This window comes from Equus quagga, chromosome 7, assembly GCF_021613505.1.
Source record: "Equus quagga isolate Etosha38 chromosome 7, UCLA_HA_Equagga_1.0, whole genome shotgun sequence".
Taxonomy (NCBI): Eukaryota; Metazoa; Chordata; class Mammalia; order Perissodactyla; family Equidae; genus Equus; species Equus quagga.
Genome location: NC_060273.1, coordinates 35,644,207 through 35,661,464, shown reverse-complemented (window position 1 = coordinate 35,661,464; position 17,258 = coordinate 35,644,207). Strand labels below are relative to the sequence as shown.

General features: G+C 60.6%; 1 protein-coding gene across 1 annotated transcript; it reads right to left on the bottom strand.

Moving 5' to 3' along the window:
- Nucleotides 1-2,961: 2,961 nt before the first annotated feature.
- ARPC1B (actin related protein 2/3 complex subunit 1B) lies at nucleotides 2,962-16,321 on the bottom strand. The gene is made up of 10 exons (XM_046665910.1): nucleotides 16,181-16,321; nucleotides 9,205-9,281; nucleotides 8,336-8,440; nucleotides 7,673-7,895; nucleotides 7,085-7,192; nucleotides 6,086-6,292; nucleotides 5,927-6,002; nucleotides 4,854-5,059; nucleotides 3,590-3,680; nucleotides 2,962-3,286 (listed from the first exon to the last, which is right to left on the bottom strand). The coding sequence occupies exons 2-10, from the start codon at nucleotides 9,266-9,268 to the stop codon at nucleotides 3,248-3,250; spliced, it is 1,119 nt and encodes a 372-aa protein (XP_046521866.1). The 5' UTR covers nucleotides 9,269-9,281; nucleotides 16,181-16,321; the 3' UTR covers nucleotides 2,962-3,247.
- Nucleotides 16,322-17,258: the final 937 nt, after the last annotated feature.

Sequence of the window (17,258 nt, the reverse complement as noted above, 5' to 3'; positions counted from 1 at the left end):
GACCCCGTGCTGGGCTATTTTCACCCAGCAGGGCATGGTGTCACTCTCAGGTATCGTTCTCAGGCAGGCCTTCCCTGCATGGTTCAGGTGGCACCACGCGTGGGAGCAGGGTGCGGGGACTGACCCTGGGCATCTGAGCTGGGAGAGACCCCCTCCCCTCTTTAATCAAGTAGAGACCTCAGGCCAGAGTGGCCAGGAACCTGCCTCCCTGTCCTGTGCTGTCTCCAGGTGCCCCCTGGTGGTAAGAGCCTCAGGATCTCAGTGTCGGGAGGAGGTATGTATGACTGCCGGGCATTACCTCATCCAGTCCTTACCACCCTGTATGGTGGGGGAACTGAGGCTTAGCGCCATCGTGTGGGCTGCCTGCAGACTCAGGCCCAGTGAAGGGCAACCAGAGTGCCTGTCCGGCCCCTGCGCCCCAGCGTGAGGGGCGCTCCATCTCACGACAGCAGCATCCTTTGCACACAGTCGTGAGAGGTCAGTATCGATAGCACCAAGCAGGGGGTTTGGCCTGAAGTCAGACAGATTTAGCGGCAGAGACGGAATCAAGCCCCTGACTCCCAGTGACCTCTTCCACACCCCCTGGGCTTGACATGTTGGAGATCAACAGCCCCAGGAGGGAGGGGTACCACAGCTGCCAGCATCTGCAGGTCACCCTGGCCTGCGGAAGACCCCTCTGACCCTGTCCCTGAAGCAGGAGTTACCTCAAAGGTTTTGCCAAGCCTGGAGGTCCCTGGAGGAGGTCGTGCAGCCGCTGCTGCCCAGACTCAGGTCTGTGTCACAGAAACGAAGTTCTCTGATAAGACGAGGAAGGCGAAGGTTGGCTGACAAAGCGGCCTGTTGTTGGCTCCGGGTGCTGCCAGCCAGCAGAACTGGGGCCACACCAGCCTTAATGAGGGGTCTTGTAACACACGTGCTGGAAGTATTCGGTCCACATGAAGGGCCGGCGTGCAGGGGCTGTGTTTGGCCCCAGCCAGCAAGCCTCTCTCTGTGCCCAGGACAGCCCTGCTCTTGTCTGACCTTGGGGCGAGGCCAGAGGCAAGGACTTCCTTGGTGCCTGCAGGCCTCTGAGTGGGTCTGCAGATGTCACCTGCCTACCTGGGTGGTGTGCTGACAAGAGCTCCTCAAAGCGTTTCCCTGCTGGCCCAGGCAGAGCCCCGGGCTCACAGCGAGTCTTTCAGCAGATGCCCCTCCAGTGGAGGTTGGTTGTCCCACCTGAGCTTGGATCCTGGCTCTGCCTGTTTTTGTCTGTGAGACTCTGGGGAGGTAACTTCTTTCTCTGGCATTCGGTTTTCTTTAAAATGGGGATGACAAGGCCTCCTTCCCAAGGGAGGACACACTGACTGGTGTGTTAGGACTCCACCAACTGTGTCTTCTACCATTCACCCAAGTCGCCCAAGACATCCCGGTTCCTCCCTGGCGCTCGTCCCCTCATCCTGTCAGTCCCCAGGGCCCGTGCTGTTTCCACCCCCACTGCCCTGGTCCATGTCACACCCGCACAACCAGCACTCTCCTCGCGGGCCTCCAATCTGGCCTCTGGATGCAAACCTAGCCATGTGTCTCTCCAGCTTTAGTGGCCTGACTGCCCATGATGCCAAGGGCCTCCAGGAACTGGTCCCTGGGGACCTTCCCAGCCTCGCCTTCCACCTCATCCCTGTCCTGCACTCCATCAGTCCTACAGCTCTTAGAAGGTGCCAGACTCTTGCCCACAGCCCTTTGTGCAAGCTATTTCCTGGAACCCTCCGTGGGTGCCAACCCCTCCTTGAGACACTGGGTTGTCATCTCCCCCACCAGACTGTGAGCTTCTCAAAGGCAGCAACTGTGCCCCCTCAACTGTCTCGACATCCAGCAGGGCCTGGCACAGGGCAGGCCCAGCGAGCCCAGCCAGTGGTCCCAGCACCCACTAGGGGATGCGTGCAACATGGAGCAGGGGCCAGGGTCCCCCCCTTTCCTGATGGGACTTCCCACCTGTCACAGGAGCCTCGGCCACCCTTGGAGAAGCCCAGCCCCACCCCAACAGTCCCACGTAATACCTTTCCCTCGTGGGAAGCAGAAGACTGAGCCTGTCAATTTTAAGCCAAGACTCAAGTCTAATGAAGGAGGACAGTTGCCGTCTTTGAGGCCCCCTGCATGCAAACGCGCGCATGCTTGGGGCTCATATTTCTCCAACAGCAGGGGAAAACCTGTTCCTCGGGGGCTCAGAGAAGGGGAAGAATGCTGGTTGGACATTCTGGGGCCACGTTTTCAGCCCTGAGGTTAGCCAGGAACCAGGACAGGCCCCAGTCTTGCAGGAAGAGATGGAAATCAGTTCCGGGACCAGAACCCCGGGGAGCCATCCCAGGCCCTCACTTTGCAGAGGGCTGGCACAGACGGGGATGACCCTGACACTGCCTCTAGTGAACAGGAAGAGCTGTGTGGCCTGTCTCCTGGGGTCTTAGAATTTCTCCCGCATTGTGATTTTAAAGAGAATCGATAGGGTCTCTTCCAACAGAGGAGGCTCCTGTGAGCCACAGGCCCTGGAACAATGGGGGAGAAGGCAACTTTAGATACCTTTTGTCCTGCAGATGTGGGAGAATTCACAATTAGGAGACGTGTTGGTGTCATTCATTACCTAGTTAGACTGGAAGAGAAAAACCATGACTCTGTAAATAGGTATCTAAAAAGCAGGTGACTAAACGATCAGAAATACCCTCTGAATAAAACAGGAATGAAAACAATCGTCCTAAAAAACGGTAAGCGTTTACCAGAGACCAACCGCAAACATAGAACCAGCCTGGAATACGCAAGCACTTGTCTAGGAATCTGACAACTGAAGGAATGACAGAAAAGACACCCGGTCCTGGCAGCCCCCAGGTGGACTAGCGGGGAAGGCCCTTGGGTTTAAGGGTCGATCTTGCTGGCAAGCAAAACTAAGCCACCTATGACTATGCGAAAACCAATCACTCCTCCCAGACACAGGCGAGCATTTCTACAATTGCATTTTTATTACCTCCAGTTTTGAAGCAGTTCATGACCAGCAGAGTGCTTTGGGGATAATTTTTACAAGAAACGAAAGCATTTCTTTAAGAAAAAGGCACGTGTTCCTTCAACAGGTAAGAAAAGCTTCCCACCCCTTCCCCTCCCCTCCTGAGGGAGCAGCTCCTGTGGCGCCCCAAACTGGTACCCTAGAAACATTCAGCAAAGCGACCGTAGCCTCCCTCACCCCTTCCCCCAGCAGCTGGGATGAGGGCCACATAATCCTGGCAGGTCATTTGATCTTGAGGTCCTTCAAGGCTGATTCCAAGCTCTGGAAGGAGACAAGCAGAACAGACAGGCTGCTTCTCAGCTGTGCTGCAGACAGCCCCTCTGCAGGGACCTGGCCCACACCCACCCCAGCCCCCAGCCTAGCACAGGTCAGAGGACCTGGGCTTTGGGGTCACACAGACCTGGGTTTGAATCCCAGCCCTAAAGGGTGGTGCCCCAGAGGGTGCCGAGGCCCAGATGTCAAGGGTCTGCCCCGCCCCCATCCCCACACAGTGCCTTTCTCTCCCAGGAATGAGGGATGGGGCATCTGGGGGCCTGGCAGTAGTCGGGGTGGGGCAAGCCTCACCTTCACATCCCAGATGCTCATGCCGCCGTCCATGCCCGTAGTGCAGAACTGCGAGCACTTGGCCTTTCCCCCGCTGAGCACCGAGATCTGGCTGCAAAGAGGATGAGGGCTTTCCGGATCCCAGCCTGTGCCCATGTGGGACTCAGGCCCACCCTGCCCTCCAGGAGGTCCCAAACTTCTGGGGGAGCCAACTCTCATGAGAAGTGCTGAGATGGGGTGTGCCCATGCAGGGACAGCTTGGGAGCGGGCGTGACAAAGGATGACAAAGAATGGGGCTCACAAATCTGCGTTAGGGACGAACAGTAATGTGCGAGGTGCAAAAGGCAGACCAGGCAGATGGAATACGGTACACAAAGGCCTGGGCAGGGCGTGAGGATATGTGTCTGGGGAGTGGGCAGAGTGACGGTATTGTGGCAGGACGGGAAAAAAGAAGAAAAACATGAGACTGGAAGGACGCAGGCCTAGTTCTGAAGAGCCTCGAAAGCCGCGGAAAGGTGTTTAGTCTGAAGACATTGGACCAGGCAGCCACAGGAGGGTTTAAGCGGCCGAGGGGCTCGGTTGCAAAGTCTTGCCACACTTTGCCCTCTGATTCGCCGCGAGGGTGGACACCTGTAGCTGGCAGGATTGGGGAGTTTTGGAAGGACTCTCGCTCCCTCCTCCCACCGCACTTCCGAAAGGAGGTTGCAGCGGGACCCTCAGTTTCGCGCCTACCCTCCAGGTTCTAGACACTAGGCCGGCTTCAGCTACGGCGCCGCCCATAAGAAGCTGGCTGGTCACTGCCTGGCGGCCCAGAGAACCGCAGGCCCCACCCCTACAGCCATGTCCTAAAAATGCAGAGCGAGATGGACCGCTCTGCCCGCGCCTGGTGCTATTTTTGTGCAACCTAGAGAGATCGACCGGTTTCCTAAATCAGGGCCGGCTCTTCGACGCTGGGGAGGGGGGGAGAGTTGAGCTGGCCCCGCCCCCACCTGACGCTGTTCTTGCGCAGCGAGTCCAGGCCGGCGCCTGCGGCCGCGCCGCCCTCCGAGCTCGCCTTCCTGCCGGCCACGCCCCTCCTGTCCCCGCCCACCGCCTGGCCCCGCCCTCACCTGACGCTGTTGTGCCGTCCAGGCCCGCCCCGCCCTCCTGGCCCCGCCCACCGCCCGGCCCCGCCCGCCATCTGGCCCCGCCCTCACCCGACGTTGCTCTTGCGCAGCGAGTCCAGGCCGGCCACGCCCCTCCTGGCCCCGCCCACCGCCTGGCCCCACCCCGGCCCCGCCCTCACCTGACGCTGTTCTTGTGCAGCGAGTCCAGACCGGCGCCCGTGGCCGCGCCGCCCTCCGAGCTCGCCTTCCTGTCGAGGTTCTGGAAGCGCTCGCGGGCCGTCAAGCCGCGCTGCGAGTTCTGCTTGGGCACGTCCAGCCGCCCCCCGAAGCTCAGCGTCCCCGCGGCGCCGTCGTAGGTAAACAGCACCGGGAAGCAGTCGTGGCCCTGCGACGGGGCGGGGTGCCATTGGAGCGCCGGCCGAGGGCAGGCGCAGCGTCCCCATTTGCACACGGGGAAAACTGAGGCCGGAGGCAAAGCGCAACACCGAGGGGCGTCTGGCCACGAGTCTGGGGCCACGGGGGCCAGATGCGGGACCTGGGTGGAGCTACCGAGAAGCCAATGCCGCCGTCCCCAGGTGTATTCGACAGGGACCAGATGGTGGGGCTGAGCATCTAGGGGCGGCCCCTCCCCCAGCAAGGCTCGCGTCTGATTGGGAAAGCTTATCCGGGCCTCCCCTGGGAGCCCAGGGCCTTCTGTCCTGCCCAGCCGGTTACACCTGCTCCCGGAGAGACCCCACAGCTGGAAGCTTCTCTAGGCGAAGCGGGCCTTATCCCCCTCTGAGACCCCCCATTATGTTTGCCGAGGGATGAAAAGGGCCTGGACAGATAGATGGGCCGGAGGGGGGAGGGAGAGTCGTGCCCTTCTGGACACGTGGTAGAACTGCATCACACACAGCCACCTCTGAGTTAGGAGTGGCGGTGTCATTTGTACTGGCCAGTAAAATGAAAGCAGAAACGCGAGGATCCAGGGCAGGATTCTCCACTCTCTGGCCCCCCACAGCAGTGAGCAGAGCCCCCCACAACACCCACGCTGGACATATAAAGTGAGCGAGAAATAAATATTTACTAGTCAAGCCACAGCAGCTGGGGATTTTTTTCGTTACTGCCAGACTGTTCCGACCGATACTGATACATGGATGGATGGCAGGAAGGAAGGGAGAGACGGGGACAAGTGGGGAGCTGCCTGGGCACCTCGGGGCTCTGGGAGACCTGTGCTAACTGGCCATTGCTCCCCTCCTCGCTCCCTCCTTACCGCTGCCACCAGACTGTTGTCTGTAATGAAGGTCAGGGCCAGCAGCGGCAGCGTTTCAGAGGCCAGAGTCGCAACACTGAGGGAGAGAGAGACGTCAGCCACGCCAGCCCCCACTGCTCTGTGCCTTGATTGCCCCCTACTCAGGTGGCCTGTACTCACGCCATCTTCTTCTCAGCATCGGCCAGGCACACGGTGCTGTCATGGCTGACCCAGGCCACGCGGCTGCCGCTGGCTGAAAAGCAGACGCCGTGCACCCAGCCGCAGCTACTGCTGGACTCGAACATCAGCTCCCCAAAGGGCATCTTGGAGCCCCATGGGGTGGGGGCCGGCCGCTCTTCCACCTCCTTGATGTAGGCTGAGAAGATCCTGCCAGGAGAGGCCAAAAAAAAAGGGTGACCAGGGGTCTGGGAGGGGCCTGAGAAGGGACTCTCTCTCCCAAACCGGCCTGGTGAGGTCAGAGCACCAGGCTAGGAGCTCGTGGGGACCACAGCCGGCTTGGCACGACCTGTGCCTTCAGGCTCGGACAAGGCTGAGCCTCAGTGCCCTCTTGATGCAATGGAGCGGGGCCAGGAGGCCAGCCAGCTCCTACCCATCAACAAAGCCTCATCAGGACATCATCCTCTCCAGGCCCTGGGCTCCAGTGGGGCCTCTGGACCTGCTGCAGCCTCGTTTCCATGGTGGAGATTCAGAATCCCAGGCCTTGGGATACTCGAGGGTGCTGGCCCAGAAGACACAGCCAACAACTGGAGACTCTACATCCCAGGCCTTAAGATAATGAGGCAGAGTTGGTCCCCAACTTATCAGTCATTCACACCTTAGTATGAAAAAGTACACCCACTCATTTTGCTTCAGATAGAAGCCAGGAAACTAAAGGGGTGGGGAGTTGTAATGAGGCAGGAGAGGAGGGCCTAGGAAAGAAACCTTGCTGACATTAAGAGGCGGCAAGGGATGCGTCCTGCTAAGCCTCTCCAGGGGCTGGAGACAGGACCCAATGATGAGCCTCCAAAGAGAAAAACCTCACAGATTCTCACTGAGGACACCCCGTTGGCAGCAGAGCTGGAGCTGGCCTGGAAGACGAATTTGGGGCTCCCAGGACAGGACTTCCCGGTACCCTCCAGTCCCTGCTCCGGTGTGGATGCCAGGGTCCCGCCCTCTCACCGGCACTTGAAGTCGCAGGAGCCGGCGGCCAGGAGCACGTTGTTGGGGTGCCAGTCGAGGCTGAGGACGGTGGAGCGAATGGGCTTCTTGATGTGTTTGCACACCCACCTGGACACAGAGTCAGACGGTTGGTGGGAGAGACGGACAGACAGGTGGGCCCCCACCGAGTCTCCCAGACTCCAGCCTGAGTCCTGCCTGGCCTCTGCCTTCAGGGGAGATTATGACGTGGCTGAGGGCTGGCGAGGGGGCCTAGGGGTGAGACAGGCTGGGCTCCTTGGGCAAGTGACTGACTCAGGGCCTTACTTTGTTCATCTGTGAAGAGGGGGTGACAATAGACGCCCAGGCCAGGGTCCTGGGGGGAGCCAATGCCAACATGTGTGCAGGGTGGTCTGCGCGCTTATTACTGAGACGGGGCTGTGCAAGGACCCTCGCCTCACCCACGACGTCCAGAGAGGATCCGCTTCCCCAGGGTCACATGAACAGGGGTCCCGACACCCCGTCTAGTGCTTTCTGGGACACCACCCACCACCTGTTGGTCTGCAGCCCTGGGCCCCTCCCAGCCCACTCTGGTCCTGCCCAGGCACCCACCAGTCATTTTCCTGCTCGAAGTAGCAGATGGAGATGACCCGGGAGCCGCTGCCCACAGCGAACTTGTTCTCATTGGGGGCCCAGCGCACGCAGCGAGCGGCCCGGTTGATCCGCAGGATGACAAGCGTGGGCTTCCATGTGTGACCCTTCAGCGTCCACACGTAGGCGTTGCGGTCTGTGCCGCAGGTCACGATGCGGTTACTCTCGGGGGCCCAGTCGATGCCTGTGGGTGGAGAGCGGACACTAAACTGAAGCCATCCAAGCAGAGGTGGCTCTATAGTGTCCCTGTAGGAGGGGCTCAGAGGCCATAACCTAGATGAAAGCTGCTCCAGGGGGTGCTACTAGACCTAGTGGGGGTGTAACAGCTCTCCACACTATCTCCAAACATGCTGGAAGGCCAAGCCGAGAGACAGAAAAGAAATGGGTCCTTGGTAATGCTGAGCTGTTGGATCAAGCCTTTCCTGAAGTCCACAAACTTCTGAGTTTTTTAGTAACATGAACCAACATAATCCCTTTATAACTTAAGCCAGTTTGACTCAGGGTTGTGTTACTTGCAAGCCAAACTATCCTGCTTGACACAGTGAGTGAGTCGATGGCCCTGGCTGGCCCTGCCCTGTGCCCCTGCCTCCCCTCAGGAGGGTGATCCCAGCCAGCCTGACCCACCTGTCACCTGCCCGTTGTGCTCCTTGAGCTCGTGCACCTTGACCCATTTGGCCCCGCTCTTCTCATAGATGTGCACCTCGTGGTTGTTGGGGCAGATGGCAATCTCTGCGGGAGAGACAGGCAGGGAGTGGGGAGTGAGAGGCGGCGTGGGTGCCAGGTCCCCGCTTCCCAGGCCACCCAGGCAACGCCTCAGTCTTCATGACTGGGGCTCCTCCTCTGCCTCACAAGAGCCCTGTGCTGGGCCTCTGGTGACACCTCCTCAGGGACTGGCCACCCCTTGCCTGCACCCACCACCCCGGACACCCCCAGAGCAGCCTCATGACCTCTGGGAGCTCTCCCCGTCCCCTGCTACTGCCCTCTGCTCCCAGCTCCAGCCACGGGCTCCTTGCTGCTCCTGATGACACCGGGCCCTCCCGCCTCAGGGCCTCTGCGCCCGCCCCTCCCTGGCCTCCTTCAAGTCTGTGCAAATGTCACCTCCTCCGAGGGCTCGCCCTGGCTTTCCTAACTGGCGCCTCTGCCCCCATCGCTTCCCCTCGCCCTGCCTCCCTCTTCCCAGCTCCTTTCACTACCTGCCATGGCAGGTGCATCATCATTTCTCGGCCCCTGAGCCTCCCCCACCTGTGGGTCCTAGAGGGCAGGCCTGGCTGTCACACCCCCTGGGGCTAGGGCCATGCGGGCTGCCCTCCCACCTCCACCACACCTCCCCCACCACCCCACCTGGCTCCACTTCCTCCTCAAACTCAGGACCACGGTGAAGGGGATCAGGAGCCCGCACTGAGCCCACAGTCAGGGCGCCTGCTGCTTAGCACCCATGTGCTCCGGGGGACAAGGGGTGGGCACCCACAAATGCTCCAGGGGGCAGCACTCACGTGTGCGGTCCTTGTTCCAGGCGTGGCAGCTGATGGGCTCCACCAGGAAGCTGTGGTAGGCCATGGCCGCTCGGCTCCTGTGCCCAGGACAGGGAGGGGACCCGAGTCAGCCCTGCCCCTGCCCCTGCCCCAGACCAGGCCCCAGCCGAGCTCGGGGAGGCCTCCTGACCCTGGCCTGGCATGTTGCTTCCCTCCTGGGGCCTCAGTTTCCCTCCTCAAAAAACAGCACCTCTCATGGGATGTCTCTGAGGCTCCGGAGAAGAGACAAGGGATGGGTGGGGGGTGCTATCGTGAGTGGGGTGTGCTGAGCCTGCGCCAGACAGGCCATCGCTCATCGTCTGTGCCTCAGTTTCCTCCCAGGCGAAGCTCCCCGAGAAGGACGGGGTGAGGATGAATGAAACAATCTCATAAACCGAGCGCGGCGCCCAGCGCTCCACGCCCAGAGCCCTGGTCTTCCCTCACGCTCAGGTGGGGGCGCGGGGACTTCAGGCGGACGGATAGACAGACGTCCCAGTCTGCTCCAGAAAACCCATCTGATGCTCCTGTGGCTGGGACCTGAGTGGCTGGTGGGGTGTCCAGGGCCCAAGGTGGCTGGGCCGTGGGGATGACGGAGGTACACGGAGAGCAGCCAGACGCTGGGAGGAGCGGGGCTGGGCCCACACTGACGGTGCAGGGTGCAGCCCTGGGATCGGTGCAGCCCTGGGATCGAGCAGCAACTTACCCTCCCCTCCCCATGTCCCAGCTCAGCCCCTGCCTGCATGTCGCCAGCCTCCTCCCCTGCCGCTGAGCCCCCTGGGCCTGAGGAGTGACCGGGTTGGGGGTGGGGGGGGCGCGTCATGGGCAGCCTCCCCTTGCCCTCGCCCCTCCTGACTCAGCTCTGCTCATTTCGGCCCCATGCCCGGGACAGGCTGCTCCTCCCAGCAACACCCATCTCAGGCCACCCCCTTCCTCCCTGGCTGTGCCGACCCTGCTGGTGGCCCCCTGCCTGTTCTTCCTGCCAAGCTTGCTGCCCTCCGCCAGCCTTTGTGCCTGGGGCACACCTTGCCTCCTGGCCTTCGCACATGCTGTTCTGTCTGCAGAAAAGGCAGCCTGATGTCAAGGCCAGCTCTGTCCACATTTCATGCCTGCGTGCCCTTCTCCCGAATGCCCACCCCGGTTCTATTCGGCAAAATCCTGCTCACCGGGAAAGACCCAAACTGACCGTCACTTCCTCAAACCCCTTCTCTCCCAGAGTCGCAGGGCCTGGGTGTGGGGCCCAGCAGCACTGCTCGCCAGCTGTGTGACCCCAAGCACATCGCTTGCCCTCTCTGAACCTCAGTTTCCACATGTGCAAAATGGGAACAGGAATCCTGCCCCCAGAAGCGTTAAGAGGGTGAATAAGACGATCCGCCACGCCCGGCAGATAGTAGGTGTTCAGGAAAGAGCCACTCTTAGTCCACCATGGATGGGACAGCATCTGTTCAGGGGACAGCCTCCCCAGCTAGACCGGGGGCTGATGCTGGGGCACACAGGCCTCAGACCTTCGCACTGGCTGTTCCCTCGGCCTTCGAAGCTCTTCCCCCAGATGCCCATGCGGTTCCTGCCCTCCCTGCTGCCATTCCAGTCTGGCCTCCAAGCCAGCCCCACCGATGGGAAACTGTGGCCACCTCCCCCGTGCCGGCCCTGCCCTGTCCCCATTTCATTTTCTCCGCAGACGATCGTTCCTGAGCATACGGGACCCTGGACTCATGGACTGTGCCTGCTGTCCACCTCCCCCACGGGACTACAACAGGCTTGATGGAGACGGACACCGCCGACCACCTTGTTCACAGTCCTGTCCCCGAGGCCTCAAGGCTTCGGTGGGAGGTGCTCAAGAAGTATTTCATGAACATGTCATTTATCGCTGTTAGTGCCCAGCAAAGTTCTTTATTAAAAAATTTTTAAAAAGAATACCACCACCGAACATTTCCAGAACGCTCCCTACTTGCCAGCTCTCACCACTCTATGGATTCCTGACTTCAGTGCTCAGATGCCACAGTCCCGGATGACAGACATGGAGACTGCGGCTCAGCGAGGGGAAGCCACCTGTTCAGGGTCACACAGCCCCCAGGTGAGTGGCACCAGGCACCTGGTGGCCACCCCCACTGGCCTGGCAGGTGCATCCTGCGGACCAGGCTGCTGGCAGGCTGCCCCTCACTGTGGCCTGAGCCCCAGATGCCCCAGGCAGCCAGTGGGAGACCCCCAGAAGGGCTCCCGCTCAAGTGAGCTCACCCGCACAGCCAGCTGGGGCCCCACTAGAATCCCGGGGGCTCTCCCCTCCCCCAGTGGGGCTCCACCAAGCCCTCTCTGGGAGGAACAGCATTGAGTCTGGGCCCAGGCGCGAGGCGGGCATGAGCTGTAGCACAGCCTGTCACACAGGAGAATCCGGGGTTCAGGGACCACCCACTCAAGGTTGCACCCCAAATCCCACTGGACCTGGCATCCTGCCCACCCAGCTCACTCCAGGTCCACACTGCCTGCTTGCATTTCACAGCAGGAAGGCCTGGAAAGCTCCGGGGCAGCACAGGGCACACACGCGCGCATACACACAAGTATGCTGCTCCCACACACTCAGGCATATTCAGCCTTGCACACACACAAGCACACTGCTCCTGCAGCTCATGCGTGTTCAGCCTTGCACGCACACCCAGCACACTGCTCCCACACACTCAGGGGTGTTCAGCCTCACACACATAAGCACACCGCTCCACATGCAGGCGTGTTCAGCTTCACGTGATCACACAGCACACAGTTCCCTGCCGCCACAGCCCCCACCCCTTACAGGCCCCTGTGGGAGGTGGCAAAGGCCCAGAGATGGTGCTGCAGAGCCGGCCGGTCAGCAGGCCTGATGGGGTTGCCCCAAGCGCTTCCGGCATCTGGGCTGGGCAGCACCAGCACCCATGTCCAGCTGGCTGGGGCAGGGGGTCATTGCTGGCCACCCCTCAGACAACAGGACTCAGGAGGGGGAGAGCCAGGCCTGTGTGACCTCTGTCCACCCCCATTTCCCAGGTCACCGACAGGGCAGGACCAGCGCCAAAGCCAGAAGCCCACTTCCCACCCCTGGCCAGGCTCCTGGTGGCCCCCGGATGCCTGCTGAGGCCAAGCACCCTCACCCCTTCAGCCCCAGGCGGCCCAGAAGCAAGAAGGCCTGCGGCTGCAGCCCCAGGGGGCGGTGGCCCCTGGACCCTAGACTCGGGCCCAGAGCTGGTCAGCAGAGCCAATGTCCCAGCTCCAACTGTCACAGACTCGCCATGCTGCCGGGCGTCTCTGCCCCTTCCGGGGTCTTGGTAAGAGTGTCCAGACATGCGGGCCAGGCTGTAAAAGCCGGGCTAGCTGATGATCCAGACTTGCGCTGTGAAGATGGAGAGGTTGGGTCTGCCAAGGACGGCAGCCCCCATACTAGCAAACGACGCAGCTGAGAGGACTTGGGGAGCCCTGACTGCTGTTTCCTGGAACCCAAAGGTTCTCAAGTGGGAGAGGTAGCAGCTGGTAAAGATGGCCACAGGCGCCTGGGACAGGCAAGGGAGGGCAGTTCAGACCACAGCTATCAGCCAATCACACTTTAGCATGAATTCAGACAGAAATACTTCCTAGTCCATTGAACCAACACCTTAAAGGGGGTAGGGGGTAGAGGGTATGGGTGAAGGGGGTGGGAGAGAGGAAGATGCATTTCCCCCTTTTCATAACTTTTTTCTAACTTCTGCAAAGCAACTGAAACCAGCAGGACCTCAGGGAGGACGACTCCCCTCCCCCACGTTACAAATGAGGAAGTGGGAGCGCAGAGAGGGGCGTGGCTTATCCTTCTGCGGGCACTGTGGCCTCAGGGCTGTAGCCTCCTAGATCTGGAATCAGTGGATTGTTCCATGTGGTCAGACCCAGGAAGCAGCCTTCACACTGGGCCACCCTGCCGGGGCAACTCTGTCTTACTCCCAGGAAAACATCTCCCCTACCAAGGGTGGGGCGAGTCCCCACCCCCTCCACCCCAGCCAGCCACCCCACTGAGGAAAATGCCATTAGGGCTGCTTTGTCCTAGTGTGTTGACAACACAATGCTCCTGGTGGAGACGAGGGTAGGCTGAGGCCGAGGACTCAGGGACATCCACCCACTTGTCACCATGGGCCTATCTGACTGCTGAGGACAAAGAGAGAGGAGGGCGCCCTGAGGACTGTGTTGGGACCAGTGCTCTGTGCCCCTTATCATCCAGAAACAGAGTGAGGCTGGCGGAGCGGGGGCCAAACCCTGACAGACTCTATGCTGGCTCCAAACCACCCCCACCAGTCTGGAGCCAGGATCTCTCTGTGCTCCCAGGAGCACTTCCCCCATATCCGGCACACAGTGGGTGCTTTGTATGAATGGACCCAGGATTGCCTGGGGCTGGGCGTCCAGGGCACAGAGAGGGCAGCATGACGGCTGGGAGGGGGTTTGTCTGTAAGGTGGGGTGTGGGTTTCCATCGGGGGCGCCATTGACCATGTACTGGAGTGTGGACGTGAGCTCCACGGGGGCAGGCATATTTGTTTCATTCACTAATGCATCCCCACCACCAATTAGAGGGCCTGGCACACAGTAGGCACTTGATAAATATTTTTTGAACATGGTTGAATGACTGAATCACATTCTTTTTTCCGTATCTGTCTTAAGGGATGGTCTGTAAGGAGTATGCTGGTTGCTTCAGCAGCACATATATGCAACTTGTAAATATTTCCTGGGGAGGATGTGCTTACATTTTTTCCCTGATGGGGTCAATGATCAGAAAAGCCTGGAAACCTGCAATCCAGGGTCCTCTCTGGATGTGGGGAGAATGCAGCTCCCCTCCACAGCCAAGCCAGCCAGGCGTGGCCTCGGGCTGCCAGGCCAAGGGCCTCAGACCTCAGCGCTCCTTACAGCGCTGGGTTCAGGTTCTGGCTGTCCCCACACCGCCTGGGCGCCCTCGGCCAACACTTTCCTCGAGTCTCTATCCAGAGAAGGCAGGAACTGGATGGGGCACCGGCCGTAGGTTCGTTCTTGCTGTCAGAGAACCTCTGCCAGCCTTCTCTGAACCCAGAGGCTTGGGTGGATATGAGGGAGGCCAGAAGGAGCGGCCTGGAGTCAGGATCTCGGCCCTACAGGACTCAGGGAAGTCCCCACCCAGCTCAGAGGCTGGAGGGAGCTGCCAGCAAGCCATTTTGCACGCGTGCTAAGCGGTTACTCAACTTCCTGTTGTGTGTGGAGCAGCCCTTGCCACCCACACAGCGACCAGCCAACCCTCCTCCCCAGCCTGGCTCTTAAAGTCTTACAAACGAGGCAAAGTCAAGTTAAGACACAAATGAAAACAGTCACAAGGCACCATGAAGCACCCGCTCAAGTAATCCAAACAAAACAAAATCCAAAAACACATAAAACTCAATGCGGGCAGGGCTGCGGAGAAAGTCTCATTTGTTGCTAATTTGAGCAGCCTTTCTGGAGAGCAATGAGATAACTCTCAACAGTCGGGTGGGAACAAACGGGACAGAATCACATGAACAGGAACTTAAAAATGGTTAACACTCTTTGGTTGCATAAATTCATTCTGGCGCTAAGAAAATAGCCACTGACTTTTTTTTTTTAAGCAAACACATTCATAATAACCCTCTTTATAATGATGACAGGGTGGAAAAGTCCAGATGACTACAAATATGGACAAAGTAAAGAGTGACATTAACACGTTGGGATACTATTTAAGTATTAGAAAAGACTTGGGTTATATACAAACACACACGTAATGAACTAACTTCACTGACAGCTGCAAACGCCAAAGGTTTACCCAGGACTTTGACACACATTCTCTTTTACCTCCTAAAGCAAACCTAAGAAGTTTTTTGGTATTTTTCTTTCAACCTTCATTTTGTGCAGGAGGAAGGAGACTCAGACAAAAGGCAAGATTTGGTCAAAGTCACATGGCTCCTAGATGGCACAGTTTGGGATTCTGACCCCAAACCCCAGAGTTTAGGTTCACCCAGGGAGACACTTTGGTAAACGCGAGCAGGCGTTACAACAACAGAGACAATACTAATAGCCCCCATTGATATTGTGTGTGCCTGGCACGCTGCCCAGTGTCTTACACACATTATCACATTTGAGACTCATGACTTGAAAGGTCCCCATTTTCCAGATAAGGAAAGTTGAGGCCCAGAGGGGTGAGGTTGCTTACTAGGGTCAGCGGCTGGGGAAGGAAGACGCTGGCACTCTTAATCAGGGCCCTGAGACCTCAAGGGCCATGGGCGTTCTAACCTCCAGGGAGCACTGCCCGCCAGGCGGGAGGAGCCGGGGACAGCCTCCAGCCCGGTGTCCAGCTCCCGAGGCTCACGCTGGCCGTGACTGTAGGGCTGTCCCCGCCCGCGGGGCGGCCCGGCTGCTCCTCTGCGCCGCCGGCGAGGGAGGGGCCCCTGGGATCCGCGGGGTCCAGCGCCCGGGGCTCAGAAGGGCCGTCGCCGGACCCCTCCGACGGCCGGGGCGGGAGGCGGGCGGGGGAGGGGGAGGGGGTGGCGCGGCGGGCGGGGCAGGGGCGCCAGCTCATTTCCCGGCTGGAGAACCCGGAAGGCTGGAGGCTGGGGGAAGTGACTGGGCGTGGGGCCGTCGCGGCCCGAAATAACGGGGGACAGCGGCCGCGGGGCAGGGTCGGCAGGTGGGGGCCGGGGAGGGACAGGAAGGGGGCCGGGGCTGGGGGGCGCCCCGAGGGCGCCGAGAGCCCCGCGTTTCCCTCGCCCGGAGGCCACCGCCTGCCCTCGGCGCCGCCCGCCACCTGCGCCCACTCGTCCCCTCACCTCCAGGCGAGACCCCTAATCCCACCATCATGGTCCTGCGGCCCCCGCGCACTCGCCACCTGCATGCGCCCCCTCCCCCTTCCCCCCTCCCCGACCGCCCCCCCGACCTCCACGCGTCCCCTCCTGCGCCCCTTCACATCCCCGCATCCCGCCCCCCCTTACCCCCGCGCCCCCTCACCTCGGGGCGCCCCGGCCGCGGACTCTGGGCAGTCGACGCGCCGAACCGGCTCTGGGCCCCTCGCCTCGCCGCAGCCACTTCCTCGTGGGCGGGGGGCGGGGCCTCCCAGCCTCGCCCCCGGGGACCGGGGCGGGGACCAGGGGCCGCGGTCTGGAGACCCGAGGCCCCGCCCACCCCTCCGGGTTTAGGGCTGCACAGACCCAAGGCGCCCAGAAATCGTCCGCGACCACCCCTTGCTACTCTATGGATGGGGAAACTGAGGCTCAGAGAGGGGTGCACAGCCTGAGAACAGCTGGGCGGGGACCTGGGAGCCCGGCAGGGCGCGCATGCCCCCCATCCCCCCCACCGGGAGTGGACAGCGGGACGGCGGGCTCTGGGCTCACACGCTGGCCACCGAGCCACTTAGCGAACTTCTGCAGGCCTCGGTCCCCAGCCGCGCCGGGACCATCCCTTCATTCGAGAGCTGATACCCGCCGGGCGCCAAAAGTGCAGGCCCGGTGCGGGTGTAGACAGTAAGGCGTGGCCAAGGCAGCCAACCCCGCCCTCCCCGCCCGGCGTCCTCACTGCAAGACCAGGATGCGGCCCGGGCAGGGATGCACGCTGGCCGCCCCGCCTGACTCTGGCTGGCCCGGCTCGTCTCTCAGTGCTGCCTTCTTGCCCCGCTATTCCAGCGCGGGCAGCTTCACTCCTTTGTTACCTGGCTGCTTGCAGCCACCTGAATTTGGGTCTTGGGCCAGGTGGTCCCCAGGGGTTTTTCCATCCCTACCCTCTGCCTCATCAATGAAGTTGAGGCCAGGTGGCCTGGCGCGAACCCTCCTCAGTTCCTCAGGCCCCTCTCTCTGGGAGTCCAGGACTTCGGATCACGATGGAGGGCAAAGAAGCCCCTCTGGGCGAGCTACTTCACTTTTCAAGCTGGTTCCAGTTGAGTTTTTGTTGGTCTCTTTGAAAGCGTCCTGACCGATGTGCTCACCGGGGGACTCGCTTTTCTCGTTGTGAAAACTGAACCGCGGCAGCCTGATTGATGGAAAGGTCATGCAGAAGCTTGGTGCGAGCGGAAGCCCTGTTTGTACTGTTCACG

Coding starts and splice junctions, on each gene's coding strand:
- ARPC1B (XM_046665910.1), bottom strand. CDS start 9,268: ATGGCCTACCACAGCTTCCTGGTGGAGCCCATCAGCTGCCACGCCTGG. Junction 7,193..7,672: donor TTCGAGCAGGAAAATGACTG/GTGGGTGCCTGG, acceptor CTCTGTGTCCAG/GTGGGTGTGCAAACACATCA. Junction 6,003..6,085: donor GATGCTGAGAAGAAGATGGC/GTGAGTACAGGC, acceptor TCTCTCCCTCAG/TGTTGCGACTCTGGCCTCTG.